The sequence below is a fragment of the Pan paniscus genome, chromosome 2 (assembly GCF_029289425.2).
Source record: "Pan paniscus chromosome 2, NHGRI_mPanPan1-v2.0_pri, whole genome shotgun sequence".
NCBI classification, from domain to species: domain Eukaryota; kingdom Metazoa; phylum Chordata; class Mammalia; order Primates; family Hominidae; genus Pan; species Pan paniscus.
Window position 1 is genome coordinate 134,298,770 of NC_085926.1, and position 15,048 is coordinate 134,313,817.

Genomic DNA, 15,048 nt, shown 5'->3' on the forward strand with positions numbered 1-15,048 from the left:
TTCAGTATTTAAATTCCAAATATTTAGTTATAATTTCCAAATTTAATAAAATTATTTTTTCTCACTAAACAAGTGTCATATTTAAGACTTTTCCCAAATATAACCTATTTCTTTTACTTTGCTGTATCAACTCAAAAATAGCTCATTAAGATAGTTTGACTTGAACTTTTAAAAAATGAGTTTAAGCAAGGTGTTGATTACAGGTCAAAGAACAAAATGAGTTTAACCCAACTTTGCAAATACAAAATTGATATAACAGATTATAACAAAGATTAGAAATCAATTGTATACTGCTTAATCAAATTAGCATAAAATTTGAAACTCTAATTCAACATAGTATAATGAATACTTCTAAAAATTCTAATGTTAAAAAATGTCAGTGTACTACTGCACAGTGATGTTTCCGTCAATAATGGACTGCATATACATGATGGTGGATCCCATAAGCTTGTAATGGAGCTGAAAAATTCCTATCACCTAGTGATGTAGTAACATAACCCTGTGGTGCAACACATTACTCACGAGTTTGTTGTGATGTTGTTTGTGGTGATGCTGGTGTATTATGCTGCCAGTCGTACAACAGTATAGCATATCTAACTTGTGTATAGAACCTAATGCTTGAGGATAATGAATGACTATGTTACTGGCGTATGCATTTACTATACTATACTATACTATACTATACTATACTATACTATACTATACTAATTTCTATTCTATACTTTTAATCATGATTTTAGAGTGTACTCCTACTTATGAAAAAAATTAACTGTGAAACATCCTCAGGCAGGTCCTTCAGGAGGTACTCCAGAAGAATGCATTATTATCATAGGATAGGACAGCTCCATGCAAAATACTGCCACTGAAGACGTTCCAATGAGACATGTGGGAGGTGGAAGACACTGATACTGATAATTCTGACACTTTGTAGGCCTAGGCTAATGTATGTGTTTCTTTTTTAAATTTTATTATTATATTATTATTATACTTTAAGTTTTAGGGTACATGTGCACAACATACAGGTTTGTTACATATGTATACATGTGCCATGTTGGTGTGCTGCACCCATTAACTGGTCATTTAGCATTAGGTATATCTCCTAATGCTATCCCTCCCCACTCCCCCCACCCCACAACAGTCCCCAGTGTGTGATGTTCCCCTTCCTGTGTCCATGTGTTCTCATTGTTCAATTCCCACCTATGAGTGAGAACACGCAGTGTTTGGTTTTTTGTCCTTGTGATAGTTTGCTGAGAGTGATGGTTTCCAGCTTCATCCATGTCCCTACAAAGGACATGAACTCATCATTTTTTATGGCTGCATAGTATTCCATGGTGTATATGTGCCACATTTTCTTAATCCAGTCTATCATTGTTAGACATCTGGGTTGGTTCCAAGTCTTTGCTATTGTGAATAGTGCCGCAATAAACATACGTGTGCATGTGTCTTTATAGCAGCATGATTTATAATCCTTTGGGCATATACCCAGTAATGGGATGGCTGAGTCAAATGTTATTTCTAGTTCTAGATTCCTGAGGAATCGCCACACTGACTTCCACAATGGTTGAACTAGTTTACGGTCCCACCAACAATGTAAAAGTGTTCCTATTTCTCCACATCCTCTCCAGCACCTGTTGTTTCCTGACTTTTTAATGATCGCCATTCTAACTGGTGTGAGATGGTATCTCATTGTGGTTTTGATTTGCATTTCTCTGATGGCCAGTGATGATGAGCATTTTTTCATGTGTTTTTTGGCTGCATAAATGTCTTCTTTTGAGAAGTGCCTGTTCATATCCTTCGTCCACTTTTTGATGGGGTTGTTTTTTTCTTGTAAATCTGTTTGAGTTCATTGTAGATTCTGGATATTAGCCCTTTGTCAGATAAGTAGGTTGCAAAAATTTTCTCCCATTCTGTAGGTTGCCTGTTCACTCTGATGGTAGTTTCTTTTGCTGTGCAGAAGCTCTTTAGGTTAATTAGATCCCATTTGTCAATTTTGGCTTTTGTTGCCATTGCTTTTGGTGTTTTAGACATGAAGTCCTTGCCTGTGCCTATGTCCTGAATGGTAATGCCTAGGTTTTCTTCTAGGGTTTTTATGGTTTTAGGTCTGACATGTAAGTCTTTAACCCATCTTGAATTAATATTTGTATAAGGTGTGAGGAAGGGATCTGGTTTCAGCTTTCTACATATGGCTAGCCAGTTTTCCCAGCACCATTTATTAAATAGGGAATCCTTTCCACATTACTTGTTTTTCTTAGGTTTGTCAAAGATCAGATAGTTGTAGATATGCGGCATTATTTCTGAGGGCTCTGTTCTGTTCCATTGGTCTATATCTCTGTTTTGGTACCAGTACCATGCTGTTTTGGTTACTGTAGCCTTGTAGTATAGTTTGAAGTCAGGTAGCATGATGCCTCCAGCTTTGTTCTTTTGGCTTAGGATTGACTTGGCAATACGGGCTCTTTTTTGGTTCCATGTGAACTTTAAAGTAGTTTTTTCCAATTCTGTGAAGAAAGTCATTGGTAGCTTGATGGGGATGGCGTTCAATCTATAAATTACCCTGGGCAGTATGGCCATTTTCACGATATTGATTCTTCCTACCCATGAGTATGGAATGTTCTTCCATTTGTTTGTATCCTCTTTTATTTCACTGAGCAGTGGTTTGTAGTTCTCCTTCAAGAGGTCCTTCACATCCCTTGTGAGTTGGATTCCTAGGTATTTTATTCTCTTTGAAGCAATTGTGAATGGGAGTTCACTCATGATTTGGCTCTCTGTCTGTTATTGGTGTATAAGAATGCTTGTGATTTTTGCACATGGATTTTGTATCCTGAGACTTTGCTGAAGTTGCTTATCAGCTTAAGGAGATTTTGGGCTGAGGCGATGGGGTTTTCTAAATATACAATCCTGTCATCTGCAAACAGGGACAATTTGACTTCCTCTTTTCCTAATTGAATGCCCTTTATTTCCTTCTCCTGCCTGATTGCCCGGACCAGAACTTCTAACACTATACTGAATAGGAGTGGTGAGAGAGGGCATCCCTGTCTTTTGCCAGTTTTCAAAGGGAATGCTTCCAGTTTTTGTCCATCCAGTATGATATTGGCTGTGGGTTTGTCATAGATAGCTCTTATTATTTTGAGACATGTCCCATCAATACCTAATTTATTCAGAGTTTTTAGCATGAAGGTTGTTGAATTTTGTCAAAGGCCTTTAATGCATCTATTGAGATAATCATGTCATTTTTGTCTTTGGTTCTGTTTATATGCTGGATTACGTTTATTGATTTTCCTATGTTGAACCAGCCTTGCATCCCAGGAATGAAGCCCACTTGATCATGGTGGATAAGCTTTTTGATGTGCTGCTGGATTCGGTTTGCCAGTATTTTATTGAGCATTTTTGCATCAATGTTCATCAGGGATATTGGTCTAAAATTTTCTTTTTTTGTTGTGTCTCTGCCAGGCTTTGGTATCAGGATGCTGCTGGCCTCATAAAATGAGTTAGGGAGGATTCCCTCTTTTTCTATTGATTGGAATAGTTTCAGAAGGAATGGTACCAGCTCCTCCTTGTACCTCTGGTAGAATTCGGCTGTGAATCCATCTGGTCCTGAACTTTTTTTGGTTGGTAAGCTATTAATTATTGCCTCAATTTCAGAGCCTGTTATTGGTCTATTCAGAGATTCAACTTCTTCTTGGTTTAGTGTTGGGAGGGTGTATGTGTCGAGGAATTTATCCATTTCTTCTAGATTTTCTAGTTTATTTGCATAGAGGTGTTTATAGTATTCTCTAATGGTAGTTTGTATTTCTGTAGGATCGGTGGTGATATCCCCTTTGTAATTTTTTATTGCGTCTATTTGATTCTTCTCTCTTTTCTTCATTAGTCTTGCTAGTGGTCTATCAATTTTGTTGATTTTTTCAAAAAACCAGCTCCTGGATTCATTGATTTTTTGAAGGGTTTTTTGTGTCTCTATTTCCTTCAGTTCTGCTCTGATCTTAGTTATTTCTTGCCGTCTGTTACCTTTTGAATGTGCTTGCTCTTGTTTCTCTAGTTCTTTTAATTGTGATGTTACGGTGTCAATTTTAGGTCTTTCCGGCTTTCTCTTGTGGGCATTTAGTGCTATAAATTTCCCTCTACACACTGCTTTGAATGTGTCCCAGAGATTCTGGTATGTTGTGTCTTTGTTCTCGTTGGTTTCAAAGAACATCTTTATTTCTGCCTTCATTTCATTATGTACCCAGTAGTCATTCAGGAGCAGGTTGTTCGGTTTCCATGCAGTTGAGCGGTTTTGAGTGAGTTTCTTAATCCTGAGTTCTAGTTTGATTGCACTGTGGTCTGAGAGACAGTTTGTTGTAATTTCTGTTCTTTTACATTTGCTGAGGATTGCTTTACTTCCAACTATGTGGTCAGTTTTGGAATAGGTGTGGTGCTGAAAAGAATGTATATTCTGTTGATTTGGGGTGGAGAGTTCTGTAGATGTTTATTAGGTCTGCTTGGTGCCGAGTTGAGTTCAATTCCTGAATATCCTTTTTAACTTTCTGTCTCGTTGATCTGTCTAATATTGACAGTGGGGTGTTAAAGTCTCCCATTATTATTGTGTGGGAGTCTAAGTCTCTTTGTAGGTCACTAAGGACTTGCTTTATGAATCTGGGCGCTCCTGTGTTGGGTGCATATATATTTAGGATACTTAGCTCTTCTTGTTGAATTGATCCCTTTACCATTATGTAATGGCCTTCTTTGTCTCTTTTGATCTTTGTTGGTTTAAAGTCTGTTTCATCTGAGACTAGGATTGCAACCCCTGCCTTTTTTTGTTTTCCATTTGCTTGGTAGATCTTCCTCCATCCCTTAATTTTGAGCCTATGTGTGTGTCTGCACGTGAGATGGGTTTCCTGGATACAGCACACTGTATTTATTCAAAAATAAATAGAAAAAAGCTTCTAGAATAAAGATATAAGAAAAAAAAAAATTTTGGCCAGGCACGGTGGCTCACAGTTGTAATCCTAGCATTTTGGGAGGCTAAGGTGGGAGGATCACCTGAGGTTGGGAGTTCGAGACCAGCCTGACCAACATGGAGAAATCCCATCTCTACTAAAAATACAAAATTAGCCAGGTGTGGTGGTGCACGCCTGTAATCCCAGCTACTAGGGAGGCTGAGGCAGGAGAATTGCTTGAACCTGGGAGGTGGAGGTTGGGGTGACCCGAGATTGTGCCACTGCACTCCAGCCTGGGCAACAAGAGCAAAACTCCGTCTCAAAAAAAAAAAAATTTTTTTTTTTTGTACAGCTGTTTAATGTGTTTGTGTGTTAGGTATTATTACAAAAGAGTTTAAAAGTTAAAAAAATTTAAAAGTTTACAAAGAAAAAGAATTATAGTATGATAAGGTTAATTTATTATTGAAGAAAGAAAAACATTTTAATTAATTTAGTATAGTCTAAGTGTATGGTACATATAGAGTCTACAGTGATGTATAGTAATGTCTTAGGCCTTCCTATTCACTCACCAATCACTCACTCACTCACTCAGAGCTACTTCCATTCTTATGGTAAGTATACCATTTTTAAATCTTTTATACTGTATTTTAGATATGTTTAGATATATAAATACCAGTTGTATTATAATTATCTATACTACTCAGTATAGTATTATACAGTACAGGATCATAGCCTAAGAGGAATAGGCCATACCATAGAGCATAGGCATGTGGTAGGCAATACCATTTGTTTGTGTAAATATACTCTTATGATGGTCATACAATGATGAAATTGCCTAACAACACATTTCTCACAATGTATCCCTGTTGTTAAGTGGTGCATGACTGTATTAGAAAACCATTCATATAAAAACCAGTATCTAATAAAGCCTCCAAACAAATTTAATTATATAGAGAGACTTTGAATACATTTGTACACATTATAGGTATGCTGCCAAATTTGCCCTATTTAATGGATTGAGTGAAATAAATGGGTCTGATCAGTTTATTACAATAGAGAGATTTTGTTGTGGGATAATTGAGGGCTCTGAAACTTCCAAACAATCCACTAACACTGCCCCCTCCAAAGTTGACTTCTATGGGAAAACATAATTTTGGCATTTAGTTTGGGATAACTGTAAATCTGGTTGTCCAACTGCAGCAAGAGTCTTGGCAGTTTATGCCCTGACAGCACAACCATGAAATATACTCAGGTATTTAGAAAGAGCCATTTGAAAAAAAGGCAGCATACAGAGAATCCACGGGGAATACTTTTTAACCAGCAGGCCATAGTTTTGGACATCACCAAGCAGGTCTGATGCAGAAACACTGGATTTGGGGTTTAAATGGCAGAGCGGGGCCAGGTGCAGTGGCTCACACCTGTAATCCCAGTACTTTGGGAGGCTGAGGCAGGCAGATCATGAGGTCAGGAGTTTGAGACCAACCTGGCCAACACAGTGAAACCCATATCTACTAAAAATACAAAAAAATTAGCCAGGCGTGGTGGTGGGCACCTGTAATCCCAGATACTTGGGAGGCTGAGACAGGAGAATTGCTTGAACTCAGGAGGTGGAGGTTGCAGTGAGCCGAGATCATGCCACTGCACACCAGCCCGGGCAACAGTGGGAGACTCCGTCTCAAAATAAATAAATAAATAATTAATTAATTAACAAAATAAAATACAATAAAATAAAATAAATGGCAGAGCTGGGTATTTCTCCATAAGTAGTGTTCTGAAGATTTAAAGAATAAGGTTTAGGGAAGACCATCTCTGTTTCCATTTTAAGTTAAATGCTGATAACTCAATAAAGATACTTGTCACTATTTGTAAGAGACAGCAAAGGATAAGTAATACTGTACTCTTTCACCAAACGACTCTAGCCCAATATCAAAATAAGAAATAGTATGGAAAATATACATTTTGTTTTACACAAATGTACTCCCCAATATAACAGTCTATTTTAAAAAATAGTTTACAAAATCATATCATGGAAACAGTACTTCCCTGGCCCACCCTGACCCCCACCCTGACCCTCTTTGGGCTGTGCCCCTCTACAAGAGAGAGGAATCTATCAGACCAATGGGATATGCCCACCTGCTTACCAAACCCCACTTCTACACCATTGTCCAAGTATAGGGACTCAGAAACTCCTTGCCCTACAGTCCTGATCCTGTTGTCTGAGCCTGCAAAGGCCTCTTCTCTAGGCATACTGCATACCCAATGTACATATTACTAGGCCCCTGGGTGGTGAATGGGCAGCTGTTTGGGCGGGTGGTATTGACAGAGTTTCAAGATGTGGGGCTAAAGTGTTGGCATGCATGTGTGAGAAACTCTTAACTGGGGTGGGAAGGAGCTGAAGGTAAGATGATAAAAGGGTATGTCATATGTCAGCTCCCCAGACCCTCAATATTCTGGTGTAGAATTCTTTTTTTTTTATCTTTTTTGAGAGAGTTTTGCTCTTTCTGCCCAGGCTGGAGTGCAATGGCACGATCTTGGCTCACTGCAACCTCTGTCTCCCGGGTTCATGCGATTCTCCTGCCTCAGTCTCCCAAGTAGCTGGGATTACAGGCGCCTGCCATCATGCCCGGCTAATTTTTTTTTGTATTTAAATAGAGACGGGGTTGATAGTCTCGATCTCTTGACCTTGTGATCTGCCCACCTCGGCCTCCCAAAGTGCTGGGATTACAGGCGTGAGCCACTGCGCCCGGCCATTCTGGTGTCAATTCTTAGGAGTCAAAAAGTCTACATTTCGGCCGGGCACGGTGGCTCACGCCTGTAATCTCAGCACTTTGGGAGGCCGAGGCGGGCTGATCACGAGGTCAGGAGATCGAGACCATGGTGAAACCCCGTCTCTACTAAAAATACAAAAAATTAGCTGGGCGCAGTGGCGGGTGCCTGTAGTCCCAGCTACTCGGGAGGCTGAGGCAGGAGAATGGCGTGAACCCGGGAGGCGGAGCCTGCAGTGAGCCGAGATTGCGCCACTGCACTCCAGCCTGGGCGACAGAGCGAGACTCTGTCTCAAAAAAAAAAAAAAAAAAAAAAAAAAAAAAAAAAAAGTCTACATTTCAACCTGCCCTTCCAGCTGATGACAGTATACTTGTGAAAGTAAAAGGAAAGAATGTGTATTATATAATAAGTTTGTTAGCTTGCTTTATAACATAAATTCACACATCTACAGTCTTGTTCCAGGCCCAGTAAATGTTAGGAATGAACATATGTACAAACACTGCCATAAAAAATTGTATCTTCTTAATGTTCATTAATGTATTTGAGTTGATTTTATTGAGAGCTCTTACTGATAATTTCTTACCTGTTCTTTCACTGGAGTATTAACATTAGACAGGCACTGCTGGCAAACAGCCAAAAAGGATTTCACCGTTTTCCTCAATACCAACAAATCCTCCTGTAAGACACATTCAAATTTGCAAGCGTGAATTACAGGATCATAGAAAACTGATCTAGAAGAAACAGTAAGTGGAAAACAGCAAAACTGGTTTATTCTCAAGGAAATTCATATAACCAAATTTAATGTTGGGAACCATTTAATGTAGTCATTTCTTAGTTATCTGTCCTAATAGAAGGGGTAGTGACACACTCTAAAACAGTTATAGTTAGCTATGGAATACTCAGTATGATTGTTTTCAACAGATTTCCTTTATAAATATGGTTTATTTAGGTTGATTAAAATTGCTAGTCATTCCTGTGACACACATTACTGCTAGTAAAGTGAGGCAGCAGAGCAGCACACTGAAAAAACTCAATTAGGCAACAAATGTGTACTGAATTTATCTTATATCTCAGCACTCTGCAAAATGTCAGGGGAAGAAAGATAAATTTAAGACAGTGCCATGCCCTCAAATAGTTAACATTCTAGCAGACAGGCCAATTACGGAGATGAAGTGTTCAGTTATTGTATTAACTCTTAACTGTAGCAAAGTTGGAGAAATCTTCATAGGAGGATGGGCTTTAATCTAAGGTTGGATGGGTAAATAGATTTAATTAGATGGCCAGATAAGATTCCATAAGGAACATTTGAAAAGTCCAAAAGGAAATTTCAAGTCGAGTGCAGTGGCTCATGCCTGCAACCCCAGTGCTTTGGGAGGCCCAGGTTTGAGAGGATTGCTTGAATCCAAGAGTTGGAGACCAGCGTGGGCAACACAGAAAATTAGCCGCGCATGGTGGAGTATGCCTGTAGTCCGAGTTACTGGGGATGCTGAGGCAGGAAGATCACTTGAGCCCATGGGATCAAGGCTGAAGTGAGACATAATTGTGCCACTGCATTCCAGCCTGGGTGACAGAGCAAGACCCTGGCTTAAAATATTTTAAATTTATCAAGTGCTTACAACCCACCAGGCACTGCTTTAAGGGCTTACTATTATATAGTTTAACATTTACATTGATCCTAAGAAACAGTAATTATTAGCAAGGGGTTGAAACTAGGACTATCTGATATAAGAGCTCATATTCTTCTCACTGACTAATGAGGAAGACACATGCAGATACCAACATTTAAAACAGTAATGAAGACTAATTACCTGAGCAAAGGCTAATATAGAAACACTTAAAAAGTACTCAACTAAAACTCTTTAAGCCACTCTATTTTATACAGATGACAGCACTTAGCCTTTTTGGGGATCTTTACATCCCAAATAATGATACTTCAAAAATTACACACATATTTTCTTTTGCTAACATGAGTATAGTATGTGGAAGAAGGAGCGAGTTCATCTTGTGGAGAGAAATAAAAAGGACACCCTCTTGAGAACTTTTCATGTTTCTGCAGATAAATATCTAATAACTAAACTTCAACATTCCTGAAACTTCTTTAATTTTAAACATTCAAAATACACTGAGGGAAACAGATAAGAGAACAGGCAACTGCAATATAGTGTAAGGAGTGCTATGGTAGGAGAAAACATGGGCCCCATGTTGGAAAATCTTAACTCAGAGTCAAAAGTAGTCATGGAAGAGTTCCCAAAGAAGATAACATGTAAGCTGAGTCCTGAAGGAGAAAAATAATCTAGCTACAGAAAAAGGTATTCCAGTTAAGGCACAGATATTCAAAAAAGCAGAGGTGGCTGGGTGCGGTGGCTCACGCCTGTAATCCCAACACTTTGGGAGGCTGAGACGGCCAGATCACCTGAGGTCAGGAGTTCGAGACCAGCCTGGCCAACATGATGAAACCCCGTCTCTACTAAAAATAGAAAAATTAGCCGTGTGTGGTGGTGCATGCCTGTAATCCCAGCTACTCGGGAGGCTGAGGCAGGAGAATGGCTTGAATCTGGGAGGCAGAGGTTGCAGTGAGCCGAGACTGCGCCACTGCACCCCAGCCCGGTCAATAGAGCAAGACTCTATCTCAACAAAAAAAAAAAAAAAAAAAAAAAAAAGTGCAGAGGTGCTTTTGAGGAACTGTTAATTTATTGTAGCTGGGGTATAAATAGGGAAGACAGCAGCAAGAAAAAAAGCTAAAGAAGAATAAAACCATTTGCATTTACATAGAAGACCATTTAAAATATCATGTTAAATCATTTGAATATTGTCCTGCTGGCAATAAGGAACTACTGAAGAAGGATTTTTAGCATAAGAGTGCTAAAATTTTGTGTAAATGAATCATATTCTAAACACAATGGAGAATGATGTGGAATAGGCCAGTTAGAGTAGTCACATCTTTCGTTGAGAGCTGATATGTACCACATACTGTGTTCCCAGAACTATAAATTTACATTTCACCATCACCCTACAAAGTAAATAGTAATATTCCTATTTTACAGACAAGAAAACTGATATTCACAGCACCCACAGATGCTAAGTGACAGAGCAAGGATTCAAACGTGGGGCTGTCTGACTCTAAAGTCCATGTTCTTAATCATTACTGTGTATTTTATTGCATATTAACAAAGGCCATAGGATTTTTTTTTTTTTTTTTGAGACGGAGTCTCACTCTGTCACCCAGGCTGGAGTGCAGTGGTGCGATCTTGGCCCACTGCAGCCTCTGTCTCCCGGGTTCAAGCAATTCTGCTGCCTCAGCCTCCTGAGTAGCTGGGACTACAGGTGTGTGCTGCCATACCTGGCTAATTTTTGTATTTTTAGTAGGTACGGGGTTTCACCATGTTGGCCAAGATGGTCTTGATCTCCTGACCTCGTGATCCGCCAGTCTCGGCCTCACTAAGTGCTAGGATTACAGGCGTGAGCCGCCGTGCGCAGCCAGTGATAATTTAGAATGAGGGCCTGAAAATAATATGTTGGCTCTAAAGATATGGATAGATGAAAGATAAAGCAGTAGAACTGATAGAATTTAGGGAGCAATCGGGTAGAGCCTGTTGATGATTACTCCTTAATTTCTAGGGAGCTGCCTACTAGAGGAATTGTGGTATTAAGTCATCAAGATAAAAAACACAGGAACAGGCCAGGCATGATGGCTCACGCCTGTAATCCGAGCACTTTGGGAGGCTGAGGTTGGCGGATCACCTGAGGTCAGGAGTTCAAGACCAGCCTGGGCAACATGATGAAATCCAGTCTCTACTAAAAATACAAAAATGAGCCGGGCGTGGTGGTGGGCGCCTGTAATCCCAACTACTCAGGAAGCTGAGGCAAGAGAATCGCTTGAACCCAGGAGGTGGAGGTTGCAGTGAGCTGAGATTGATTGTGCCACTGCACTCCAGCCTGGGAGACAGAGTAAGACCCTGTCTCAAAAAAAAAAAAAAAAAAAAAGAAAAAAAAAAAGAAACATAGGAACAAATGCAGTTAGTAATAGTTAAATTTTAGAGATGATGATTTTGAGATCCCTAATAGATATCTTGAAGATGTCTAGTAGGCAGCTGCGTATGTGAGTTCAAAGCCTAAGAGAAAGAAGTAAACAAGGATTTGGAAGTCTTCAGCATTTAGATAGCAACAGATGTGTCAGAAGTGGATGAGACTGCTCAAGGAGAATACACAGAGAAAGGTGACAGCAAGTATCCTGGGAAATACCAATATTTGAAAGATGAATGACAAAGAGCTTATGAAGAAATCTAAGAAATTATTTGAGAAGTAGAAATAAAACCAAGGGAATATGATATCCCGGAGGTAAGAAAACATTAAAAAAAAGAATAATTAACAATGACAAATGCCACAGAGAGATTAGAGATAAGTATTAAAAGTGCCAGGGATATAGCAATTATGAAGCTGTGGGTAACCTTGGTGAGAGCACTTTCAATGGAGTTATGAGTGCTGAATCAGACTGCAGCAAGCTGAAAGGAAGATAAGGAAGAAGTCAACTCTTTCAAAAAAGTATGATTATAAAGAGTCAGTGAAAAATAGGATGGGGCTGATAGAAGTCTTTTAAGGTTGATGGATTTTTTTTTGGTCATTCTTGACCTTTTTAATAGAAAAGATGTGAGAATGTTTGCTGAATGAAAAGTAACTAAAAGAACAAAAAGCAAGCAATGCTATTAACTAGCTATATGATCTCAGAAAAATTATTTTACATCTCAGGATTAAAGATTTTTAAAATCTATAAACAAGAGAGTTGAACTAGGTATTCTGAGGTTCTATGTTACTCTGATTCTGCTAAATTAACTCTATGAAACTCAAATGAGAACAGACAGCTGTCAACTTGTAAACCTTCCAGTATTCAAAGGAACACTATTCCACTGTTAGTACCTAAAATAGTGCTTTGCATATAGTAGGTATTTAATAAATAGTTACTCAATGAAATGTTGGTATACTTAATATGGATGTTTACCACAATCCTGGGGGCAACTTATAATGTGTTAATTTCATCAAACAATAAATAATTATTGGGTTTTTAAGAAATGATGCTAGGAGTTACTAATGTTCCTTTACTCCCTCAGATTTCTTGATTAGTATGTAAGAAAGTCTAGGGAATCAGCCATGTTAGGAGTTGGAGGCAAAGGATTCCTTTATAAAGGCTGAACACAAAGCAAATGTGTCTTATGTAAAATGATTACTTCCCAAAACATCTAAAGAGTAGTACATTTAATACCACAAATAAGTAAGCAATCAACTGATGAACTAATTAACAGTAGTATTTTAAGAGACACTGGAAATGTGAAACAACCAAGGCTTTCTTTTTTTTTTTTTTGAGACAGAGTTTTGCTCTTATTGCCCAGGCTGGAGTGCAGTGGCGCTATCTCGGCCCATTGCAACCTCTGCCTCCTGGGTTCAAGCGATTCTCCTACCTCAGCCTCCCAAAAAGCTGGGATTACAGGTGCCCACTGCCACGCCCAGCTACTATTTTTTTTCTTGTATTTTTAGTAGAGACAGGGTTTCGCCATGTTGACCAGGCTGGTCTCGAACTCCTGACCTTAGGTGATCTACCCGTCTTGGCCTCCCAAAGTGCTGGGATTAGAGCCATGAGCCACCACGCCTGGCCAGGCTTTCTTTACTGTTATTATTTTTTCCCAATGGGGATGGACTAAAGACCTTCTTTAGCAATAAAGTTTGGCCTAGATTTGGATGCAAACTAAATATTATTTGAGTGCTCAAGAAAGTTAATTTAATTGTAACTATCTTCCACTGAGAGAATTATACATACTGACAGATTTGGGTAAATAAGCACAGATATTGTATACTTAACAAAGTTAGTTAATCACTTATAGTAAATCCTTTGAACAGTTGGGAAGATAATTTAGGTTCCTGAAAATTTCAGAACTCAGTGCTTTTATTCATCCACTTCATGATGTTGGCCTGTTACTATACTTCATTTCATTTAAGTAGTGGGAATTATGATTCCCAAGACTGTGATTTTGCTCAAGTTGAGGAAGGCTGCCATTACTGGGTCATGTGATAGTAAGTATCTATAAATTTTCAGGGTGTTACATCAAGATTTTGAAATTAGTTCAGGATTTGCCAATTTAAGACTCCAATAGTAAGAAAATAAAGAAGTCTCATAGAGTTAGCTTTACTCTTAATGCCCCTTAAAGAACAATAGATAATATTCAAGAGAAAAATAAAAAGAAATATAAAAAGATTTGGAATAGGGCAAATTATAAGAGCTTGCTCTAAATAGGTGAAAATTAGCACACTTACTATGAATTCTTTTAAAATATATCATTGACTGCTTTTTAATTTGAAAAAAGTTACATTCCTCATATTATGGATACTGTCACTTCTCATCTGCTATAATAGCTGTAATTCATTATGAAAAAAAGTAAATATGCTTAACTTACTTCATTTTATCTGGGCCAGAATACAATAATAATAAAAGTTAACATTTATCCACACTTACTACTTGCCAGGCACTAATCTAAATTTTTCACAGATTAACAACTGATCCTTACAACTGTGATAGGTATTGGTATTATCACCCCCACTTTATGTATAAAGAAACAGGCACGGCCAGGCGCGGTGGCTTACGCCTGTAATCCCAGCACTTTGGGAGGCCGAGGTGGGTGGATCACGAGGTCAGGAGATCGAGACCATCCTGGCTAACACGGTGAAACCCCGTCTCTACTAAAAATACAAAAAATTAGCTGAGCGTGGTGGCAGGCGCCTGTAGTCCTAGCTACTCGGGAGGCTGAGGCAGGACAATGGCATGACCCCAGGAGGCAGAGCCTGCAGTGAGCCGAGATCACGCCACTGCACTCCAGCCTGGGCAACAGTGCAGGACTCCGTCTCAAAAAAAAAAAAAAAAAAAAAAAAGAAACAGAAACAGTCACAGAGATGTTAAGCAACAGGCCCAAAGACACACAGCCATTAAGTAGCAAAGTGAAATAACAAAAGCAGTCTGCCTCCAGACTGTGGTCTTAACCAGTATGCTATAATGACTCTTTAATATGATAAAATTAATATGTGGCAACTTGCAGAGACAGGCAGCATTATGAAAGTAAGAAATTTGGCTGGGTGTGGTGGCTCACGCCTGTAATCTTAGCACCGGGGGAGGCTGAGGTGAGTGGATCACCTGAGGTCAGGAGCTCGAGACCAGCCTGGCCAACATGGCAAAACCCCATCTCTACTAAAAATACAAAAACTGCTGGGTGTGGTGGCACATGTCTGTAGTCCTAGCTACTCCAGAGGCTGAGACAGGAGAACTGCTTGAACCTTGGAGGTGTAGGTTACAGTGAGCAAAGACTGCACCATTGCACTCCAGCCTTGG

General features: G+C 39.2%; 1 protein-coding gene across 4 annotated transcripts in view; it reads right to left on the reverse strand.

Moving 5' to 3' along the window:
* STAG1 (STAG1 cohesin complex component) overlaps positions 1-15,048 on the reverse strand; it is a 407,390-nt gene that overhangs the window by 33,137 nt on the left and 359,205 nt on the right. For all 4 annotated transcript variants that reach the window (XM_034957447.3, XM_034957449.3, XM_034957448.3 and 1 more), the window contains one exon: positions 8,263-8,355. In XM_034957447.3, coding sequence (XP_034813338.1) covers positions 8,263-8,355 — 93 coding nt within the window. The remainder of the gene's footprint in view (positions 1-8,262; positions 8,356-15,048) is intronic.